This window comes from Leucopleurus acutus, assembly GCF_964270905.1.
Source record: "Leucopleurus acutus genome assembly, chromosome: 16".
Taxonomy (NCBI): Eukaryota; Metazoa; Chordata; class Mammalia; order Artiodactyla; family Delphinidae; genus Leucopleurus; species Leucopleurus acutus.
The window spans coordinates 2,999,582-3,023,357 of NC_139158.1; the positions used below are offsets into that span (position 1 = coordinate 2,999,582).

The 23,776-nt window shown below is 47.4% G+C and overlaps 1 protein-coding gene across 1 annotated transcript in view; it reads left to right on the top strand.

The window, feature by feature from the left end:
- SDK1 (sidekick cell adhesion molecule 1) overlaps positions 1–23,776 on the top strand; it is a gene marked incomplete at both ends in the record, with an annotated part of 817,684 nt that overhangs the window by 638,148 nt on the left and 155,760 nt on the right. The window contains 3 exons of the mRNA XM_082858150.1: positions 1,153–1,300; positions 2,218–2,358; positions 6,834–7,015. Of these exons, the coding sequence (XP_082714276.1) occupies positions 1,153–1,300; positions 2,218–2,358; positions 6,834–7,015 (471 nt within the window). The remainder of the gene's footprint in view (positions 1–1,152; positions 1,301–2,217; positions 2,359–6,833; positions 7,016–23,776) is intronic.

Consider the following 23,776-nt stretch of genomic DNA (forward strand, 5'->3'; position numbering starts at 1 on the left):
GTGTCTCATTTAAGTGGAATTATCCTACATTATCTGGCCTTCGAGGACTGGCTTATTCCACTCAGCGTCACGTCCTCGAGGTCCATCCACGTTGGAGCGTGTGGCGGAATTTCTGTTCGTTTCAAGGCTGAATAATATGTCGTTGTATGGATGGACCGTATTCTGGTTGTCCATTCACCTGTCGATGGACACTTGGGTTGCATCGCCTTTTGGCTGTCACGAATAATGCTGTTATGTTCATAATGCTTAGCACCACTTCCAAGAAATAAGAAAGACAGCTTGATTTCCTACGGGTCAGTCCCCAGCACCCACATTTCACTTCACTGATAACTTGAGAATGTAGTTCAGGGTCACAGCAATTCTGAGCGGAACTGACACAGGGCACTTGTTCATCCCAGGGCATCACTGCACGAAACGATTGGGCCAAAAAGCCTGTTTAAACTCTATAGAGAAAGTCCCACTAAGGTGTAGGAGCCGACAGAACCTTCTGAAGGCTTGCAGGCAAGGGCCCGCTTGGCTGACAGAGTCCCTCTTCCACGCCTGCCGGAAAGCTGGGAGCACAGATATTCTAAACTCGCTGTGAATTTCATTCCATGTCTCTCCAGCCAGAGCCGCTCAGGGGTGTGGCAGTATAATGAGTTGCCACGCAGATGGGTTGCAGAATGCACAGCCCATCTGTCTTTATCATGCTCATTTCCTCTTTTATTAAAATGTTAATGACTATAGGTTTTATTTATCATTTGGTGACATGTGCAGCATCCTTTTCTGGGAGACAAATCTGCAGTCTGCCATGTGAGCTGACAGAGAACTTCTTCCCGTTACATATTGAACACAGGCGTGAGGAATATTGGGTTCCATTTAAACTGCCGTCTGCAGGTTGAACCAAAAAATCCCTTTACTTGTTGACAACAGCATGGGGTTAACAGGAGGCACACTGGACTCTGCGTGGGAAACCCGAGTTCAAAGCCAGGCCCGCTGGTTACTCACCACGGGACCGTGAGCCTCGGTTTGCCCATCTGTTCAGTGGAGCCAACCACCCCACCTGCCTTGGTAAGCAAATGAGCTAATCTGTGGGAACGCACTTTGCATTCACTCACTGTCATTCAGACACGTGCTTGTAGAGGCTTGACCCTGTTTTGCTCGTTCTTTCAGACTCTCCGTGGAAAGTGCATCTGTCACACGTTGGCCCCGAGATGACAGGCGTCACCGTGCGTGGCCTGACCCCGGCTCGTACCTATCAATTCAGGGTGTGCGCCGTGAACCAAGTGGGCAAGGGCCAGTACAGCGCAGAGACGAGCAGGTGTGTGACGCGCACCCTTGGAGAGGCACAGGGAGCCTAGGACGCATCGAGTTGGGCCATCAGCCACCACCCCTTAGTCATACTGGGGGAAGCAGAGAGGAGTGGCTCGCCGGGCTCGCCAGGGGGGCCTTACCTGCCGAGGGGAGTTTCTTAGCTTTTGCGGTGCTCTGGCTGTGCCGACATAAACCATTCCCAACCGCACAGCCCTCGGTTTACGTGAGATTAAGAGCTTGCGGTGTTTCCATGCCCTTTGTGTACCTGACTGCCAGCAAGGTGGGAGCTGGTGCCCCCGTCTTGACAGATGAACACTGAGCAGGTGTCGGCAGGAAGCCAAGTGAGCTCTGGCGTTTCCCTGGTGGTCCTGATGCTGTCCCCCACACCAGCCCCACCTCCCCAGGCCAGGCGGCTGCTTTCAGGCCTGTTCAGATGTGACGTGGGGAACGGGCTTCATCCTGTTTCAGTGTGCCCTCCCCAGCGCACCTGAGCTCTCAGTGGGCTTGTGCTATAGAAGAGTTGAGAGATCTAAATGACTCTTTTCAAAATGTGGGAGTTTGATATGAGAAATATTGAAAGAGCCGAAGGAAACAATCGGGAAGGAGCCTCGGACTACGGCCTGCGAGCTGCCGCACTCACGCCTGTGATCCTTTGAGGAGCGGAGGTGCCACGGGCCGTTCAAGCAGCAGAAGGTCGCCCCCCACGCCTTTCTTGTTGCTTGCTGCACTGATTTTCTGTTACGTTGATGTTTTGTAACTATTTCGTGCACGTCCTTTCAGTTTGATCAGCTGTGCGTTTTGCTGTATTCATTGCTTGATTTGAGTAAGTAGTTCGGCTCAGGCTTCAGCAAGGTAGAGAATGCGAGCGGGGCCCCTTCGCCCCCGGGGCTGACTCTCTTCCCCTCCCGGACTTCTTTTTCTTAGGTTGATGCTCCCTGAAGAGCCACCCAGCGCTCCCCCGAAAAATATAGTGGCCAGTGGGCGCACCAATCAGTCCATCATGGTCCAGTGGCAGCCGCCCCCGGAAACAGAGCACAACGGGGTGCTGCGTGGGTACATCCTCAGGCAAGTAGCCAGTGGCCGGCCATTTTTAGACCGTCCTTGTAGAGAGTCAAGTGTGTGTTTTGCTCAGGTCGCAAACTGAAATGTCTGTAGGAGCCCAACAGTAATCGAGAGACTCAGGCCAGCAGCGAGACTCTAGGGACTGGTGGAGACGGCGGCAGACCAATGAGAACAGGCGCCCGTGGGCAGCCTCACCGGACAGTCTCTGCAGTCAGCCGTGATGCGCACGTGCAAGAAACCGCTATCAGGGGTCGCATTTTGGCAGAAGAATGGAGGGGAAATATTACGGGTTGGGAGCAAGGTGTGCTTATTCACTGTAAATGCTTTCACTCTTAAGTTTTTACCAGGGGCATGCATTATTAAGTATAATAATTTTTAATTAGTAATAATGCGGTTGATTTAATTATAAGCCAGTTTTTGCCATGCTAGTGCGTTGTTCAGAATTGCCAGGTTTTCCACTGTTACAAAGAAATTTTTAAATCCAGCTTTTTACACACATTCTCACCGTTTTTAAAAATTGGGAATGAAGTCAATGTATTTTGAAACACAGGGCAGGCCAGACCCTCACAGCTGCAGAACAGATGTGGCCCAAGAGTGGCCGGTTTGCTGTCTCTGCCCCGGTGGGGAGGGGCGTCAGGCTTCTGAGCACATTGAGTGAACTGTACCAGCACCGACTGGGTTGACAGAAGACACCTGCTTTGCCAAAACCACTGCTAATTTTAAGATTGCAGCAAAAGTGATCATTTGAGAGGTTTGTTGACACAAGTAAAAAGAAAACAGTAAAGCAGTATTAAAAGGATAACTATTAAACCTCTTCTAATGGACCGTGCAGCTGTGGCCGTATCTGTTACCAGCCTTATGGGGCAGGGACCATGGGTGTCCGTCATTACCGTCCTCCAGATGCCCAGCCCATGCCCTTTCTAAAAGTGTGATCAGAAAATACCGGGTTAACAAAGGTCTTAAGTGGAGAAATACAGTCTCTTAGATCAACGTAAGAAATTATGAAAGAGTTGCTCCTTTAACTCCGCATCTTTGCGTATGGGAGATAGCTCATTCCCTATGTACTTACATAATCACCCACTCATGGTTTCATACGTGTTTATCTTTATGCCTGTAATATTTACCCGTCACAGCCATTTCACCGCTATTTTGGAGTTTTTCCTCGAGCGTATGAAGTATCCTCTGAACACAAGCCAGATCATTATCTGCCTGAAGAGGTTCAAGTGCGGCCCTCCCCAGGGGTGCACGAGGGCTGGAGGACTGAGAGCACTCAGGGCGCCCTCGGTCTCCGCGCCCCCGGCCGTCCTTCCCCGTTTCAAAGGGGACACCGCGGATCTGTCCCCTGCGGGCCGGGGGCGCCTGTGGACTCTGGGCCTGTGGGTGCTTCCAGACAATCCCGTTTCCCTGGGGAAAGCAGCCTGGTGCTTCCCCCTGCTTGAGGCTGGGGTTTTCTGTCACGATCCTGCCCCTCACTGCTCACCCCAGCTGTCGCCCTTGTTCCGTGCTTATCAACTAATGAAGATAATTGGCCTCCCCTCCCAGACCAGCCCTTCCTTCCCGTGCTTGTCATCCGGGCCGCCTCTGTCTTTTTTTGAGCACATGGAGGGAGAGGTTTCCTTGCGCTCCGGCTGCCAAGTAAGGACTTTAAAAGTCAGCCCACAGAACCAGAACCCGGGGCATGGAGTTTGATAATGAAATCTCTCTGATGTTACAAGGCCCCATCAGGGACTGCACGTTTTTCTATTTTGCGGGATTACGACTGTTAAAAGGATTTTCTGTGATGGTATCGGTCGAGTCGAGCACTGGAAAAGAGGGCATCTGTGTTTGCAGGGGCTTGAATCAAGAAAGCCCCAAGATGAGGGTACGCTACCCAAGGCCTGTGAATGTCCAAGTTTTCAGAAATTGAAGACCCGTGCCAAAATGAATTTGCTTGGAAGCATTTCCGAATTATCCTCCCATCTGCAGATGAGCTCTGTTTGCAAGTGTGTACCCTCTGGGGCACAAGTCTCCATGTCAGATAAACAGCACAGCCCACGGAAGAACAAAATGGAAACAAATAACTGTTGTCGCCCTGGCCATAAGAACTAGTTAGAGTGTGTTCACAGTAATAAAATATTTATAATAATGGGCAGGGTGTTGCTTTGAGAGGAGCATAGGGGTTACGTCCTTTAAAAACATTCTCCTGTTTATTTCTGTGTGAAAAATCATCTCGTTCTCTCTGAGACGGTCTCCTGGGCAACGTATCCGGCCAGTCAGAGGACGATGCCCTGCACTTCTGTTATTAATTATGACCTTCCCAGACATCCCATGAATGTTACAAAAGCACCCTGAGCCGCCGGTCAGAGTGGACCAAGCTGCCTGCCTCGAAGGGAGAGCTGCCGTCTCCAAGACGTGGAGTCTGCAGCGCGTCACACACAACCTCACGCAGAGGGGCCTGGGAGAAGGTGTGCGGCACGCTTGGTTTCTCATAGCTCAGTGTTCTCTCTTAGGATGCTTCCTACAAGAGCAGTGTTTCCAAAGGAGAAATGTGTATGGGGTGCTTTGCACTGTCACACCTCCTGTGCACCCGCTGTTTCATTTTATCCTTACAACAAGCCTGTGAGATGCCATCATTATTATGTCCGTTTAGGGAGGAGGGAAGCAAGGCTCAGGGACGTTAAGAATTTGCTTGAGGCCACCCAGCTCCTAAGGCTTCTTCCCAGCCTAAGCCTTCTGAGCTGATTGCTTTGCTTTTCCCTGGAATGTGTATCAGATAGTGGAGTGAGCTCTTCAGTAGCCGTGCCCGGCTTGTGCCACGTTGGTTACCTATGATCCCGGGCACCAGTCACGTGCCACGTCACTCTGGGGTCTGGTGTGGGTGTGAAGCCAATATTTACCTGTTTCAAAATGGCTGTCTAATTGTCTCAGTGCCATTTATTTTAAAAGTTTACGTTTCGTAGATGGGAAGTACCTGGTACGCGGGTTATTCCACACCAGGCCTTCCTCCTGTTGTCCCCTGCCTGGAAGACAGACCGTCCCGTTATACGGATGAACTTAACGTGCTGTGAATGGCGCCTACACTTGGTGCAGGTAGTTCAGAAAAGGAGTGTCAGCTGAGTAGGATCGGAAGTTGATGGGCTATGAAGCACGAATGGGGTTTGATACCCTAACTTCCGTCTTGGCCCGTCGCAGAGCGCCGCTGACCGTCGCCAGGGCCCTGCAGGGCCCGCATCCTGCTGCTCCTTTCAGGCGGGAGTCGGGGAGGCCTTGGGCCTTTGTGCTTTTCACAGCTGGCCCGCTCTCCAGCATTTCTGCCTCCTCTCCACAGTCCTCACCGCGTACAAGTGGCCTGTAGCAGGAAGGGACAAAAGACTAGTCTCAGAAGATCCTGATTTTCCTGGACTGCCTTTTCAGCCATTGTTCCCCTTGGAGGGTTGTTTTCCATTCCAGGCCTGAACTCCGGGGCTCCTCCTGCTGGTCCGCCTGCGTCCAGACGCTCCGCCCCTGGGGACAGCGCAGGTGACTGAGCGGGACTCCGCAGGCTTGCTCAGTGTCCGGGAGGGGCCCGGAGACCCCGGCCCTCTGCGGAGAGTGGACGGTCTCCTGCTGCCACTCTGGGCTCGTGCTCTCTTCCCTCCCCCACTGAGCGTCAGAGCCACGTCTTCCTGAGGCAAGAACCAGCCCTTGGAGAGAAATTCGTGCTTTTGGAAGCTGCCCAGTGACTGAGGAAGTTACGCCCACTGCACATGCCCCTCGGTTTACCCAGGGCAACTGATTCACGTCTACACATGCAGTCGTGGAAAACACTCGCTACTCAAAACAACACTCCAGCAGCCCTTTCATTGTACAAATAGCAATGTCCTAGCTAAGACGTTTTCTGTGTCCAGAGCCGTGTATATGTCGCTGTTTTAAATAAATACAACTTTAAATCTCTGCCGTTAGTCCACTGAAGAGCATACACACCACGCTCTTACAGGTCCCCTAAAAAGCCATTTGTCATACTTAGCGCCAGCCTGGTATTTTAGGAGGGTGAATGCCTTTGGAAAGCACTCATTCTGACTCCAGGACTTGGTGAGCAAACCCAGCGGGGAGCTCAGCCCAGGGACACCGAGAGACGGCGCACTGCTCGTTTCCTTCCCTCCCTCATCGCAGTCATAGGAGGAAGGGCTCGCTCAGACGGATTTATAGCCACACCCGCTAGAAATCATGTCTGGAATTTTGGGCCTTAAGTCACTGTACTCCCTGGACAACCGGCACTTAAAAAGCAACCATCTTCCCTGAACCCTAACATAGTTGGAATGTCAGTTCTGTTGGCCCAGAGCTTATAATCACTGTGAGATTAGGTTGTACCTTTTTTAGCGGTTGAAGTAGAAGCAGTGTCGTCTGACGCTGACCTCTGGCTTTACTCTTGTTTTTACTTCCGCTTTCCTCTGAGCGTGTGGAGTGACTTCAGGTAAAGCCAGTTCCTTGCTCAAGTATCTCCCCTGGGTCCGCCGCAGGTACCGCCTGGCTGGCCTGCCCGGAGAGTACCAGCAGAGGAACATCAGCAGCCCCGAGGTCAGCTACTGCCTGGTGACGGAGCTCATCGTCTGGACGCAGTATGAGATACAGGTGGCCGCCTACAATGGGGCTGGCCTGGGCGTCTTCAGCAGGGCGGTGACCGAGTACACCTTACAAGGAGGTAAGCTTGCTTTCCCCCGAGGCTGCGGAATCGTCGCTAGGGAGCAGGATTTGCAAAGTTCAACCGGAGCATGTTCGGAATAAAGAGAGCGTCCAGTCCTCTAGGGAGTGGTTAGGAGAGTGATCACGTATTTAATTTCATCTCTCTGTCTATTCCAAAACTATAGCAAAACCACAGAAGGGAAACAGATACGATTCTAACTGCTTTTTTCTGGTTACTAAGGACAGGGTGTATCTACACACATCCTTTAACTGGTCCACTTATTCTGTAAAAGGTCCGTGGGATTGGCTTCTCCTAAATGGAATAACAGTATATTTTGCAGTGAAGCTGGCCGTGGAGTCCTGTGTGAAACTGTGAATGTTTTTCAAAGAGGATGAGTATTTAGTATTTTGCTTTTAATGGTGTAATGCAATTATTAGTAACGGAATTTGCAACTTGGTGCTCTCCACCACCACCCCCCCACCCCCGCTTTGGTTTACTTTTTCAGTTACACAAGCAAACAATTTACTAAATCGATCAAAACTCTTCCCCACACCCACCCCCCCAAAATGACCAGGCAGAATGTCATAAAGCCAGTGGGTCTTACATTTATGTGCTAAGACCCAACCCCGTTGTTTTCAGTGATTTCCACTGGTTTTCTGGAGGATCCGGGTCTCGGCGCCAGGAAGGGCTGGGCACTCAGAAACCTCCTCCGTGTCTGCATTTCGCTTTCAAAGCTCTTAGCGGTAATAAATAGACCCTCTCTCAACACAACCAGGTGTGCCCCAGAGCAGCCCAGAGCCTTGCCCAGGGAAGCAGTTTTCCCACAGAATCTGAAACCCTTTTTCGTTCAGCAGTTTTACCGTCTCCTGACTCACGGGTGTGATTTTATTTGCTTAGGCGTTTTTATTGCTACCAGGCCTTGACCTTTTTCACACGGTAAGGTTTCTAACGGCCCACCTCTCTCCCCAAATCATGCCTGGGACCTCACGTCCCTTGATATTACATGCTGTCGTTACCGTCCCTTACTGATCGGCTGCCTGTTGTCACCCGTAAGTCCCTAAATCCCCCGTTACGAGTTAAGCGCCGTCACCTCTGCGTTCACAGTGAGTAGGAGAGATGTGCAACGTGCAGGGCGACCGGGAAGGGGCTGGTTAGCTGCTGGCGACCCTTGCTCACTCACTGAAAAATGAAGTAGCTGAGACCCCGCACAGTCCCTGCTTGCTTTAATTAGTCTATTTCATAAGTAACAATAAATTTGGAAACTCTTACCATGACAGATATTGCTGTTAGTAATCCCCACGGCTCTTCACCGTGACTCTGCTTCCTCGGGTTACCGGTGCGTTTGCATCCTGTGCTGCCGCAGGCTCCGCTGGATGGAGAAGGGCTGGGAGGCTGTGGAGCCTGCCCTGGGGACCCGTGGAAGGTTGAGGGCTGTGAGTGACGTGATCAAAGTGCCGCATCAGAAGAGGGGCCTGTCGGTGGGTGCGGGCGAGGCGGAGGGGAGCTGAGGAGGAGGCGGCGGCTCCGGAGACCAAAGAGCGATAACGTGGCTGTGAAGTGATGAAGTCCCCCGTCTCTGGCGCTGGCCGTGAGGGGCGCGAGGGGCGTGTTCGGGTGCTGCTTCATGGTTTTCAGAGCAGCTCCACACGCCTTCCCTCTGCAGTGCCCCCGGAGCCCCACCCAGACTGCAAGGGGCCCCGCGAGCCCTCCCCCAAGCCACCTGTCCGGTAGGACCGGGGCCGGCCCCTCCCTCAGCTTGCTTGCAGTTTATGGCATAGGACAGGACACGTTCTGCTCGAACTGAGCTGGTCTAAGGTCGCTCGGCTAACACACGGCGGAGCAGCGCTGACGCTGGGTCTTCTGAGTCGAGAGCTCTGTTTTCTGGGCGCCGTCAACAGCCTCTGCCGTCAGTGGGACCCACGCTCACGCGGGGCTCACGCGGGACACGGGCGCGCTCGCACGGGGCTCATCGTCCATGCTCCTTGTGAGCCTTCCAGGCACCCACAGCTCAACAAGAGGGAGCAAAGCACGTTAACTCTGTCCTTGAATCCGCGCTGCCGCCCAGGACAGGACAGTCACAGGAGAGCTTTAGACACAAGGTCGGGAAGAATGGGGGCAAGTGCGGGGGGACGTGCGGCTGGCCTGGCTCTGGAGCAAATGACTTGGTAAGCCGGGTGAGGAGCCTCTGACTAGAAGGTGGGACGTTGGGAAGAAAACGGCGCCATCGAGGGGCCTTGAGTAACTTAGGGAGACGGAGATGAGGCTGGGGCGCTTGTGAGATGTCTGCACACGCACGCGCACACACAGGCACGTGCACCACACGCACACACGCACATGCACACACGCACATGCACACACACACGCACAGGCACGCACACACAGGCACACGCACTGCACACGCACAATGCACACACATGCATACACACGCACGCAGGCTCGCGTACACACCCCTTTCTGTACACGTGACCCCAGAAACGCCCCTTTCCTGGAGTCTGTAAGGCCTGATTCTTACTATTTACTCCTTATCTGCCTTCGAGAAACACAGTAACTTTTTTGAGCCTCTGCTGTTTTCGTTTGTAAAGCTGTGACGTGTCTACCTGCCCTGACTGCTTTAAGGGCAGTTGTGAAGCGAAAACAAGGCAATGCACGTGAAAAGGCTTTGAAGACGCTGAGCTACGATACGAACACCCGTGTTGTTGTCTGTATTCCTCCTTCCACCGTGACAATGACCAGTATGCACTGCGGTATTTGAATGTTTCTGTACTGGTAGTTGTACAGAAAGAAATTTGGGGTTATTCTCTCTGCTAATAGTAAAATCGAGAACACGCATTCGGGAGTTGACGTGAGCACCTACTGTGTGCTCAGGGTTGGGCGGTGGGCCAGGGCAACGAGAGTGGAGGGGATACCTGTCTCGTTGTCAAACCTGTGGGCTTGCAGCCTCGCTCGGGAGCGAAGACTGACATTTGTGCGACAAGATCAAGAACTAGAACAGAATCCGGCCTCATTCACAGGCAGTGACTCCCCATTTGCCCACAAGATAGGCATTACTAACGTGCTGTAAAGGCCTTCCAGCCGAGATGCCCCGAGGAGTATGCCATTGTGGGAAGGCATCCCTGAGAAGGGGATTTGCTGGGACTGCACCAGGGAAGTAAGTGTAGCCGTCTGATTTGGTTAGGAATGGAGTCCAGCCGCTAGACTCAGACCCAAGAGAACAGTAGCTTAACTGAGGTGGAGGTGTGCTTTTATCTCTCTCAGGGTCATAGTGGCACCTTTATGGTCAGCAGAGAGTCAGGCTCCTTCCTTTTGCTTTGCCATCATTAGCATCTGCCTCATGGTTACAAGCTGACTCCTGCGATGCCAGCTATCACGTCCACATCCTAGTAGGAGGAAGGCATGGGGTGTGCCTTGTGGCCTAGTAATCAAGTGTGCTCACCTCTGAAGAGCTTTCTTAGAAGTCCCATCTGCCGCAGACGTATGCTTACAATTCACGGACTGTCTCTGTGCCAGAGAGCCTGGAAAGGGTCTTTCAGCTGGGTGCATTTCTGTCCATTATGAAGGAAGGAAGGGGGAGGGGAAAGTGGAGGGCAGCTAGCAGTTTCGGCCCCACTTTGTATGGTGACTCCTGCTGGGGAGTCAAACCCAGAGGATGTATTTACACTTTCTAGATATAAAGTTGTGGGACAACCTGTCTCACGGCTGCTGCATGAAGAGCGTCTCATGATCCTTCATAATCGCGCACATTGGAATTAGCAGAAACTGCAAACCCACAGCCCCTCCGGACCCCTCGGCCTCAGCCCTCAGCTCGGCGGGTCTGCTCGGCCAACAGCCGAACACGTGGATCTGCCACCGGGGACCCTTCCCAGCACCTTGCGTGTCCCAGTGCTGGTAGCGGCCATTGCTGAGAAAGCCTGGGGGCTGAGCTGAAAAGGGAATAATTAAAATGCTTGTATATTAAGGAGAAAAAATAACTCATAAGATTAATTGTCAGCCTAATTTGGGAAATTATTGGAATGTATATAAACATAATTCTGGAGTCCATCAGGAGTCAATCACGGAGGATCAGGAAGTACTGGCCTTGGGAAGAGTGAAGCTGCAGTCCAGCCAGACTCATTGTCGCTGTCCCTGTACCGCGTGGCAGGCTTGATCCATCAGGCGAAATGAGATGTCATTTATCTTGACTTCAGTAAGGCTCCTCTCGAGAAGGTATGGGAACGCCAGGAGAGCTGGTGCGGCTCCCCCTGCCATTAGCGGGGCGTGTGGCGTGTTAGACCATCACTCGCAAAGAGAACTTATAAATAATGCAGGGTCGGCCCGGGTGCAGGCACACAGCGGCAGGAGGGCGGGGACGGGAAGGCTGCTGCCCAGGAGACGCAGTGGCCTCGTGCTCCTGGAGCACACGGGCTTGGCCTCAGACGCATCTTTTTCCAGGAAGCTCCTAAAGGAAGATAAGTGAGTTACTCCTCCCTTGAGTTCAGCCGCGTGTGATATTGATCCCTGAAGTGATTTGAACCCCCTGTTCCACCTGTCACACACCCCGGGTTTCTCTTCAGTCCCAGTCATTGTTAAGATACAATAAAAACGTCTGCTTTGTCTGCTTTCGTCCTTTAAGGTTTGGACACACGGGGATTATTTAACACAAACTTTCTCACCTCCCAACTTTTCATATCCCCCCCTCATCCCCCACCCACCATGATCTTGCCTGCCAATCCCATTTGATAGATTTTATTAGCAGGGCCTCATGACCTTCTCTGCTCTAGAGAAGAATTTTAAAATGCCAGAGATTAATTTACACACGGAGCAGCAAAACTCTAATAACAGCTCCAGCCATGCGAACTTTCCGGGCGGGGTCGGGGGAAGACGGGGCGTGGTGCGTTCGTCACAGTGGCCGTGGCCTAGAGTTCCACAATACGGGAACCCACTCGTCAAATTTCCATTGTGATTACCCAAAATGAATGAAGAACAGCTTAAGTTTACTCGAGAATTTACTTCAAACCCCTTCCAGAAAGCAATATGCTTTTAGTTTCAAGTAGAAAAAGCCATAGAGTCTAAGTTCTGCATGACTACACGCGCAGTATAATTGCAAGCATTTTTCTTATTGCCAATGTCTGCTTCAGCAACTTTCTAATCATCTAGTATGGGAGGATAAAGCACTGTAGTCATCTGAAGCAATCAGTGGTTCAGATTTGATGCTGATGCAGTGTTTGGTTCCAGTCAGTTTGTTAAAAATTGTTCGACTAATGGTGAAAGACACATGAAGAAGTAAGGTGACCACAGAGGTCTGAGGCGAGCCTCAGTGTGGAATCCTACATACTGTTAGGATACGGATGTAATAGGTGATGGTTCCATCCTAAAATAAGCCAGTGAGGTTAGCAAACTCCTATCCCTTCCTTAAATGTATCCATAAAAATGCAGATGTTGGTTTTTCTAGAAAGGGTCCAAAGACAAATTATACTATAAATCATCATTTTTGAGCATGCCAAGGTTTTAATTTTTTCTGGTTTTATTTCTTTATCATTTTTCTTCTTGTAACAGGTATTTTTGTGCTGTAATGATTTATTCTGGTTTCAGAACATTACCTTCTAATGAAAGAGAAATATTTCATATTTAAAGAGAAATGGAAAAAAACATTTGGTTATCCACATTTCTAAAACATTAGTAAAAGCCCTTAAATGTTCACTTGGGCTTTGCAAGGTTTTCTAAAGTAAGGATTATAAATGAACACTCCGTTTGCAAGCTCCATTCTTATCTCCTCTTGGGAAATTCTCAATGTGGCATAAATGACAGTGCACAAAAGATTCGTGCAAAATCCTTAAGACCTTCTAGACCTCAAGCTGCGCCTACAGAACAGGATGATGTTCAGAATCTCCCAGCATCACCTAAAACACTACTGAACAGAGTGATATGGGATATTCCATTAGGATGGGCTTCATTTGGTCTTTTAGAACTTTCAGGAAAGGAAAGGATAGGAAACGAGCATTTTAGGGGAAGCCACTCTATGCCAGTTTCGCTGTGCTGTGCTCCCCACTTACGCTCATTATCATTTCGTCAGTCATCCCCCAGCCATCACGTGAGAAAAGCACCCCTGTCCCTATTTTACAGAGAAAAAATGGAAGCTCAGAGAGGTAACGGACTTTCCAAAGGTCACATAGCTCGAAAAGGCTGGAAAATGCTAGAATTTGTGCTTTTGCTTTTCATTCTGCATATACCAAACACGGACATGAATTACTTCCAGGTTTTTGGTGCTTATGTTCACGTGGCAAGTGGGTTTGCAGTAGCTCGTGGACATTTTTTACTGCCATCCACAATAAGAGGTCTGTTTTACATGGACACCCGGGACACACACACACACACACACACACACACACACACACACACACACACACACACCCCCGAAACAAAAGGCTCATAGAACAATAGTTGCCCTGATGGTGTGTGAAGTTCTTTAATATTTTCTATTGTATTCCGTTCTGTTTCACTCTCTCCTCCTTTAACACATGCAGGCTGTGATCACTAAATTGACTTCCCGGGCTGCTGCTAATGCATTTATAACCTGCAGTTTTGAAAAACACTGAATTTAAGCAATACAGGATGTTTGGTTCAGCTGATCATGAATCCCTTTCAGAACAGGCTTCTGCTGGCCTGTAGGACACATCAGGGTCAGGGCTGAAGAAGGCTTCGCAAGGGAGATACTCCTAAAACCAACACTGAAAGACCAAACAAGGGTCTGAGTGGGGCCTTGGGCAGGGGTGACAGGCCTGGGCACAGAGCTGAGATCTGGGGGATGGAGGAGGCTGAGTCCAGCACCTGTATCTGTGCAGATGACCTCATGGGAGAGAAGGGGTTTCCGGGGTAAGACTTGCCCTTCCGCTGCTGCTGGCAGATACGAGGAACGATCAAACCCATCTTAAATTACTGTGACCAGCACATTACGGACTGGGCTTCCCTACAAGCCTGTGGATGCCTCAAGGGCAGGGGCCACGTCTGATTTGTCTTATTTACATCTGTACCCCTAAATCCAAGCACAATGCCTGATGCGTAAATAAACAGAACGTAAATAGCTGTCTGATTACAGACAGACCCTTGCTGTTCCTATTTCGGTTTCCAGCACTGCACCGATTGAATGTCCGCGTGCAGCACAATGCCTGGCCTTCTCCCCCGAGTCTTCTGCTTGTCGTAGAAGGAGAGCCGGGTCCCTGCTTGCCCTGCCCCACACATTGTACCTCCGCAGCCTAAAAGCTGGTCCCAAATGCTTTCTCCTCAATGCCTGGAGCAGGAAGAATTGGGAAAAATAAGTTCAGAAAAGGACGCACAACACTTTTTAAGTGTTAAGCTATTTTCTTACGCTGGCCGTTAAAAAAAGATCCTCGAGCTGCTTTGTCCAGGATTTGCTATCTAATAACGTGTTAGGAATGTTTAATGCAGTTAGACATTTACGGGTATCAAAACCGCCAGAACCGTCACAGCACGAGAACTCAGCCGTCGCCTGTAACGATCTGGAATTAACCATAACGCCCAACGCACAAGCTGTAATATATTCGTCCCCACAGCAAAGTGTAGCCCGTGGTTCTTCCACATAATGATCTGCTTCTCCCCTCTCTGAAAGGCATTTAATTCTGTGGGGTCACCTGGAGAGGGAGATGCGTGGGAATTCTGGGTAGATACTTCAGTCCCTGATACTAGCAATCATATGCTTTTAGGATAAGGAAAATCAGGGTGTGTGGTTTGTGGTGGAGACCTGAGGACCCACGCTCCCTTCTGTGGTGTGGACGTTGTTGGGAGCAGCTGTCCTGCCAGCGGCTCCGTTCCCAGTGAGTGGAATTTGAGCAGAAGTGAGGAGATGCTCTTCTAGGCAAGGGGGGTGCCCTGAATGCTCACCTGCCAGGCTGCTCGCAACCAGGAAGACTGACCTTGCCCTGTAGGGCGATGAGAGATCAACTGCTATCGTGTAGGACACTGAGATTCCACAGTTTACCTGTAACAGATAAGGTAGATAAGGTATCTCGGGGAGATGCAGCTGAGCATGTTAGCATATAGAAATTTTGTCGGGCAATGCACTGTAATTTCGTTCTGTGCTAAATTCAGCTAATTTTACAGCATTATCAGTGGGCCGTTAGCATCTTTAGGTCGGGTTTGCGCCCGTTGATTCGGGAAACAAGCAGGAAGCGGAAGTCAATCACTTTCCTGCTACAGAGGCCACGCCCACCTGTCCCATGAGAGGTTGTGAATTCCCTGCTGGCACGTCCCAGCCTCAGTTTATTAATTTTATTTGGCATGTTGTGACTCTCCCAGACACCAGGTAGCTCCATGGTCAGTGTAGGTTTCTTTCAATTAACTCTTACTTTAAACTGTTTCTGCCGTTTACGTAGATTACAGAGAAGATGAATTTTAATGATCAGCTAGAATTTACTCGGGGATCCTGCAAATAAGCTTTCCGTAATCTGCATGATATTGTTTGAGTACTTGAATGAAAGAGCAAACATGAAAACCACTGGTGTCTCTCTTTTCAGCTGCAGAGACTGGTTCAGGAAAGGTGCTGGCCTGGCAGAGTCTCAAATTCTGTGCACCGTAAATAGCAGTAGACGTTCCTGGAAGAAAAGGTGGAAAAGAGTCACTAGGAGTCACCTTTGGTCACTCAGAAGGGGCCACAGGCTACCAAACTCATTTCCTTTCGGGGGAGGGTTACCGAGTCGATGGATCCAAATAGTGTATTCATTCGGTGGCTTGATTTCCACTCGTTCGTTCATTCATTTATTGACTCAGTCAGCACCCCGTGGCTAAGAGGGGGACTGTGGATTGGGTGATAAAGTAATTAGATGGACTCCAAGAGCTCAGCTTTGCCCGAAGAGTGTCATTCACTTGATGGACCGCCACTGTGAGGGTGACTCCAGTTGCAAAACCCATCAGTCTTCTGGGCTTTTCTTGGTCAGCACTTCTGTCAGTGACTTGGAGGGGATGGAGAGGACATGCGTATCAAACATGCAGGTGTCACAGCTGAGACGGGCCATTCAGATATTCTGTCCCCGAATCAGAAATAAAAATAAACTGCTGTGTTAGATTGATGGCTGAAATCAGGCTGAAACATAAAAGGGATAAGCCAGACACTGCATTTACATACACACAACCAGCCATGTGACAGAGGGAGGGAAGACGGGACTTGCCAACGGTTACCATAAAAAGAGTCAGGGAGGTGAGTTGAGCACAGATCCAGGGAGAGCGTTGACCGTCACCTTGTAGATGACACACTGCCAAATCAAGGCAGATCGTAATGCCACAGAATCCTGCTTGGGCTGGATGCCACCCTGAGGGATGGTGAGAACTCGGGGCCTCTGCAGACGGGGATGACCGGCACGGGCAGTGCTCTGTCAATCATGTCATGTGGGAAACGGGAGGGAAGCGGGGTGTTTACTTGGCCCGTGGGAGCAAAGCCCAGCTGGATATTTTTGTGATTTTCATTTAGTCTAACAGCTCTGTGGGCAAGGAGACAGACAGGCATCAACAGGCAGCAATTGCGGAAGGAAGGGTTTCAGTTCCGAGTAAGGAAAGTCCCTTTACAGCGTACGGCCAGGGCGCAAGTTGACTAAAGAGCAGGGAAGGCGTCTAAGCAGCTCTGCGGGCAGCAGCTGAGTGGCTGCCTGCCGGAGGAGTGGCAGGTGGGCTCCCGCAAGGACAGGTTGGTGAACCCCAGGACCTCACGGTGCTGGAAGTATACCTACAGGAAAAGGAGGGTACAGAAATAGAAGTTAGGCTTCTCATTGACTTTGAAACCATGTAAATATTGGGTTGGCCAAAGAGTTCATTCAGGTTTTTCCGTAAGATGTTACTAAATTACTTTAAAACATTTATAAAAGAAATTCTAAAAAACTGAAGGCAAAATGAAACGAATGATCATAGCGGTATTTTGAACTGGTGACTTAGCCAAATGGAAAGTCACTATTTCAAGGAACTTTAAAACATGACAGTTTGATTGACAATCCCTAGCACAAAACCAAAATCAAAAGCTGGAGGAAAAAGATAAAGGTCCAAAGCTGTTTTCAGCAATCGTGTTGGTAATGGTAGGGCTGGGTTTGGTCTCCTAAGGTGCAGTTGTATGAGTGTCGTGACATAAAGCAAATAAGGGTTATGTGGATGTTAGGAACTGAGATTTTTGGCAAAGTTGAAGCCCTACATTGTAATTGGCAGTACGATGATTTTATCTTCAAAGAAAAAAGAATTTCTTGTAAAAAGGCCTGGAAATAAGAACCAACCTAGTGGCACTGAGCTTCCCAGTAACCCCCCAAAATAAACAGGCTTCCTTGGGTAAATGGATGACTCCAAGTCAGGGACAGGCAATAGATAATATATCATTATAATATGTAATTCCAAAAAGTAAAGAAGCTTCTCAGACGCTAGTGAGGGCTTGTCAGGAAGACTCCTGTGCCACCTTGAAGAGGCTCCCACTCGTTAAAGGTGGGATAATGTGAAAATCAATAGTAATAACTGCAGTGAATTGAAGTGTTCCAAATACATTTCAGTCCATGGATTCGTAACAGTATATATGTTAAAAGCCTCATTAGGGCTTCCCTGGTGGCGCAGTGGTTGAGGGTCCGCCTGCCGATGCAGAGGACACAGGCTCGTGCCCCGGTCCGGGAAGATCCCACATGCCGCGGAGCGGCTGGGCCCGTGAGCCATGGCCGCTGAGCCTGCGCGTCCGGAGCCTGTGCTCCGCAACGGGAGAGGCCACAGCAGTGAGAGGCCCGCGTGCCGCAAAAAAAAAAAAAAAAAAAAAAAGCCTCATTAGTCATCTTTGGAGAATGCTAGGGAAACTATTACATACTGAATTTGTATAAAACTTTCCAATCAAAACCCCAAAATTTTTAGTGACAAACTTGACCTTGATGGGTAAACATAACTTACTCACTGTCTGGTTTTATTCTTGAGATGGTCCCATTCAGATACCATCAAGACTTTTCACGATAACCTCTTCAAATATTTGAAAGTAACCACTGACAAGAAAGTATTTGTACAGGTGGTCACAAATGCCTGAAGATTATTTATTGCCTTTTCCACAGTTGAGAGAAACTTCTTTCTTGCCATTAACCAGAATGTAGATAATTCAGCCTCTTTAAATTATACTTTAAGGGTGGTGTTTCTTTAAGTTAACAGTTCTTCCTTCTATTCCTTTGACAAATGTAATGTCAAACGGTTTTTGTGTTAATGTGAATGGATTTGGAATCTGATCAAATGTGTTTCATATCAAGTATTTAAAAATAATGGGCATTTCTGTATATCTACACAGATAACTGCTGCGAGTCCTAATAATTTTTCTTTAGAGTTCAAACACTGATTCCTTTAGAATTATAAAGCTGATTAGATGTCACTAGTGAACAATTTTTAACCCTATAAGGAAGTTGAAGGTTTGCTTTGAATCCATCCATTTTGCACATACATGTTAGTAGACTGTCACAAGGCCTGGGGAGTTCTCTGCTGTGTCCATTCAGGTGCTGAAAATGTCACTTAATGACCATTTTTGGTACCAGTAACTTTTCCTTCAACAACCCTTCAAAGTGTGACCCATTCACTAAAAACACTAAGAACAATGACAATAGTAATGCTTTGTTCAGTTCACAGACTCTTGCAAAAGCTCTTGTAGACTTCAATTTGAAACTGAAATCGGAAATAGGGAAGTTCCATTTATGAATAATACTGTTAGAAGATAAATGGTTGGCATGGCAGGTGATCCAGAGACAGACCCAGTTGAGATCATTAAATCAACATTTCCACTGCAGGCCGATGAGTACTGACTAATGTATAGCTCCAGCTGGAATCCCTCCAACGAAATTCTTTTGTCAGAGTGGTATATTCTGATTCCATTTCTTGCACAAAGCGAAAGACAGGCGGGACTACAGTGGCTTGGACTTTGTTAGATTTTCCTCCTGATAACGTCATCTAATGAGGAGTTCAGGTGTACAGGCTACCCCTTACAGACGAGAACTTCTCTGTGACTAAAACAATGGATTTCTTCAATCTCAGGCTTTTCGGATTGAATTTTGCCATAAAGCCTTTTTTTTTTATGCTTTGCGTTTTTTAATGTAACTATAATTGATTTACAGTATTGTGTTAGCTTCAGGTGTAGAGCTTCAGATTCTTTTCTATTATAGGTTATTCCAGGATACCTGTATTGAATATAGTTCCCTGTGCTATACAATAGATACTTGTTTATCAATTTTATGTATAGTGGGGTGTTTCTGTTAATCCCATACTCCTAATTCATCCCTCCTCCCCGCCTTTCCCCTTTGGTAACCATAAGTTTGTTTTCTATGTCTGTGAGTCTGTTTCTGTTTTGTAAATAAGTTGACTTGTATTGTTTTTTTAGATTCCACATGTGAGTAATATCATATTATATTTGTCTTTCTCTGTCTGATTTACTTAATATGATAATTTCTAGGTCCATCCATGTTGCTGCAAGTGGTGTTAGTTCATTCTTTTTTATGGCTGAGTAATATTCCGTTGTGTATATGTACAACATCTTCTTTATCTGTCGACGGACACTTAGGTTGCTTTTGTCTTGGCTATTGTGAAGACTGCTGCAGTGAACATTGGGGTGCCTGTATCTTTTTGAATTAGCGTTTTCTTCTTTTCAGGATATATGCCCAGGAATGAGATTGCTAGATCATATGGTAATTCTATTTTTAGGTTTTTAAGGAATCTCCAGACTGTTTTCCGCAGTGGCTGCGCCAATTTACATTCTCACCAGCAGTGCAGAGGGTTCCCTTTTCTCCACACCCTCTCCAGCATTGATTATTTGTAGACTTTCATGATGGCCATTCTGACTGGTTTGAGGTGATATCTCATTGTAGTTTGATTTGCATTTCTCTGACAATTAGTGATGTTGAGCATCTTTTCATGTGCCTGTTGGCCATCTACATGACTTCTTTGGAGAAATGCCTATCTAGGTCTTCTGCCCATTTTTTGATTGGATTGTTTGTGTTTTTTTGATATTGAGTTGCATGAGCTGTTGATATATTTTGGAAATTAAGCCTTTGTTGGCTGCATCATTTGTGAATATTTTCTCTCCATAGGTTGTCTTTTCATTCTGTTTATGGTTTCCTCTGCTGTGCAAAAGCTTATGGGTTTGGAGTTCGGGGTTTTTTGGAGCACGAGCCACGCATCTCGTTGCGTGGCCCTGCACCTTGCGTGGCCCCGCAATAAACCTTCCTCTGCTCCGAAAAAAAAAAAAGCTTATGGGTTTATTAGGTCCCATTTGTTTATTTCTGCTTTTATTTCTTTTGACTTGGGAGACTAATTGAAGAAAATATTACTGCAATTTATGTACGCAAATGTTTCACCTATGTTCTCTTCTAGGAGTTTTATGGTGTCATGTCTTATGTTCAGGTCTCTAAGCCATTTTGAGTTTAATTTTGTGTACGGTGTTAGGGAGTGTTCTAATTTCATTGATCTACATGAGACTCTCCAGCTTTTCTCCATTGTATATTCTTGCCTCCTTTGTTGAAAATTAATTGACCATAGGTGCGTAGGTATATTTCTAGGCTGTCTATTCTGTTCCATTGATCCATATGTCTGGTTTTATGCCAGTACCATGCTATTTTGATGACTGTAGCTTTGTAGTATTGTCTGAAGTCTGGAAGGATTATGCCTCCCGCTCTGTTCTTTTTCCTCAGGATTGCTTTGGCACTTCTGGGTCTTTTGTGGCTCCATATAAATTTCAGGATTATTTGTTCTAGCTCTGTGGAAAATGTCATGGGTAATTTGATAAGGGTCACATTAAATTGGTAAATTGCTTTGGGTAGTATGGCCACTTTAGCAATATTAATTCTTCCAACCCAAGTCTTTATACCTTTCTGTCAGCATTGGTATACAAAACTTATAAATTTGTTCTCTAGTGTCTTGTTTATTCCCAGTGTCCATTTAGCTTTGATGATTTCATCCTTAGCAGCCTGTCTGGTATGGGGTACACTGTGGTGCCCCTGTCCAGAACAGTTCCTCTAGGTGACACACCCATCCCCAATGCCAACACCTGGTCTGTTGAGGCTCAGAGCTGTGGCCCTCCTGGGCACTGCTACTGCCAAGGGGACGTGCCCCTCCCAAGGGGACCCCCTCCCATGGGTCAGTCTATGACCAATGGCTGGTTGCTGTGGGCACAGAAAAGTCCAGTCCCTTGGCCTCAGTTTAGGACAACTCGAAGGGGCATCCCTGCTCTGGAACTCCCTGTGGGATCAATGAGGCATCACTGGAAGCCTCTCCTTCTGCCCAGCGCTGGCCTCTTCTCTTCCTTGGCAGTGTGTCTACGGAGCACCCGTAAACCTTATACAGAAAACTCTTCATGGCCAGAGTCTGTTTCCAGGGCACTTGGTCTAATACACGTATGTTTTTGAAACATAATGTTGTACGCATTTCTTCTGAGGCAGTCAAACTACTCCTACATATCAAGTGCAGTTACCAACATCAGTACCCATCAGTCGGCAGTGGAAGCTTTTCTGATTTCATAATCTTCCAGACTGAGTGTGTCTCCGGGTCATCTGACATGTCATCCGTGCAGCTTCTAACCGTGTTCTTCAGAAATGGTACCTTGCCTGTTTCCTGTGTTTCACTGGTCTCAGACTCATTGCTGACAGTTTCTACACAGCCTGGCAATGGGAGTGATTCCACAATTGCAGGAGGAGTTTGGCTTTAGCTATTAAATGCAGGACTTTGTAACTAGCTTCTTGTACTCAGACTGGTACAGTTGTAACCAGACTCACAAATACTTGTCCTTCTTACTTTGTACCTACAGACAATTTTCCCAGTTCTAGTATTTTTGTGTAGGAGTGATGTTTTGGGGAAAGGTGCTGGCATAATTTTCCTGGTATCTTTGCTTCCATCAAATACTACATTTAGGCTGAAGAAGAAGATTAGCGGAACACACAAGTCTGAATTCTAGATCAGCCTCGTCATGGTCCCTGATTAGAAAATGTTTCTACTATTCTGACTCGGTATACCTGGTGATGTTCCTTTAATCAAAAGGTTGTTCATTATGGTGAGAAAATATGTCTTTATAAATACAAAATAGTATTAATAATATTGACCTAAATAATTTTAATAAAGATTTACATATTTAAATATCAAGTACAATAAAGCGGACTATATGTATGTATGTAGTAACTTCAGAAATCAACTTTTCATGAAAAGTTTTGGTTGAACAAATTCTTAAGAAAGTTTTCAGATAAATCGGGTTGGAAAATCCAAAAAAAATGCATGCAGTAAGCAATATTGATACATTCCTTTTTTATTTAATTAAAGGATTAAAATTCTGCAATGCTCATGACATATATAAGTTGTGTAATCTCTTATCCAAAATATTTCAAAAAGTAAATTATTTGAAGCTGTAAAGCCCTGTAGTCCTTTCTAATGAGTTGATTTCATTAAGTAGGTTATTTTTTTCCTTTTTTTTAATTTGAAGTATAGCTGAGTTACAATGCTGTGTTAGTTTCAGATGTATAGCAAAGTGATTCAGTTATGCATATGTATACACATATATAGATAATCTTTTTCAGACTCTTTTCCATTATGAGTTATTACAAGATATAGAATATAGTTCCCTGTGCTATATAGTAGGTCCTTGTTGTTTATCTGTTTTATATACAGTAGTGTGTCTCTGACACCAAGTTCTTAAAGGGTAATCTTAAAGGTGAGAAGAAGTGGCTCATGGGATTGACAAGGTGTACCACACAGAAATCTTCCTAGAATCCTTTAGACTCTCTCTTTATCAGACTTTTTTCACTATCTGCAACTGCCCAAAATCATTCTCTCTCCCTCTCTCTCCTCACACACACACATGTACACACACATGTACACACGTGCACACGCATGCACATGCACACACACAGTTCCCTACCTCCCTGCCACACCGCTTTCTCTGCCCTTCCTCCTTCATCACTGGCTGTCACCTCTGTGGCCAGTGACCCTCACTGCCTTCCAGAGCCCCCTGGGAAGCATACCCTTGCTTCCTTCTCTGATTCCTCTTCTTCCGTGGGAAGCAGCCGCTTGGAATTCAGATGGACCCATTCATTCTCCACTTCGTTACTTACTAAGCCACGATGGCCACCCTTGCCAAGACCAGTACCATGTACTTTCACATATTTGCTTTCTTTTCTTCAGATTCTACAGTTGAGCACCAAGGAATCCTTTTTTTTTTTCTTTTAATAGATCTTTATTGGAGTATAATTGCTTCACAATACTGCGTTAGTTTCTGTTGCGCAGCAAAGCGAACCAGCCATAGGCATACACATGTCCCCAGATCCCCTCCCTCTTGCGTCTCCCTCCCACCCTCCCTATCCCACCCCTCTAGGTCATCGCAAAGCACCGAGCCGATCTCCCTGTGCTGTGCTGCTGCTTCCCACCAGCTATCTTACGTTCAGTAGTGTATATATGTCCATGCTACTGTCACTTCACCCTGGCTTCTCCCTCCCGCCCCATGTCCTCAAGTCCATTTTCTATGTCTTCTGTAGGTTATTATTTTTAAACATGTTTTTAAATTTCTAAAAAATGAGTCATTTTGAAATTTCATCAAGAATCAGATCTTGCTGAGTTTACATCACTATCCAAGATGAGAGGAAGGGAATGAGGGAGAAGAACAGATTTTAAATCATTCCTGTTTTATCGGGGAGCACTTAATACCAGAAAATAATCGTAAGCATAGTCACACATGCCCTGTATATATGACTAGGTGAAAATACTAACCAAATTAATTGAAAAAAATACCCCCCCACACTGAACGACAACAACGATTCACTGATGAGAAGC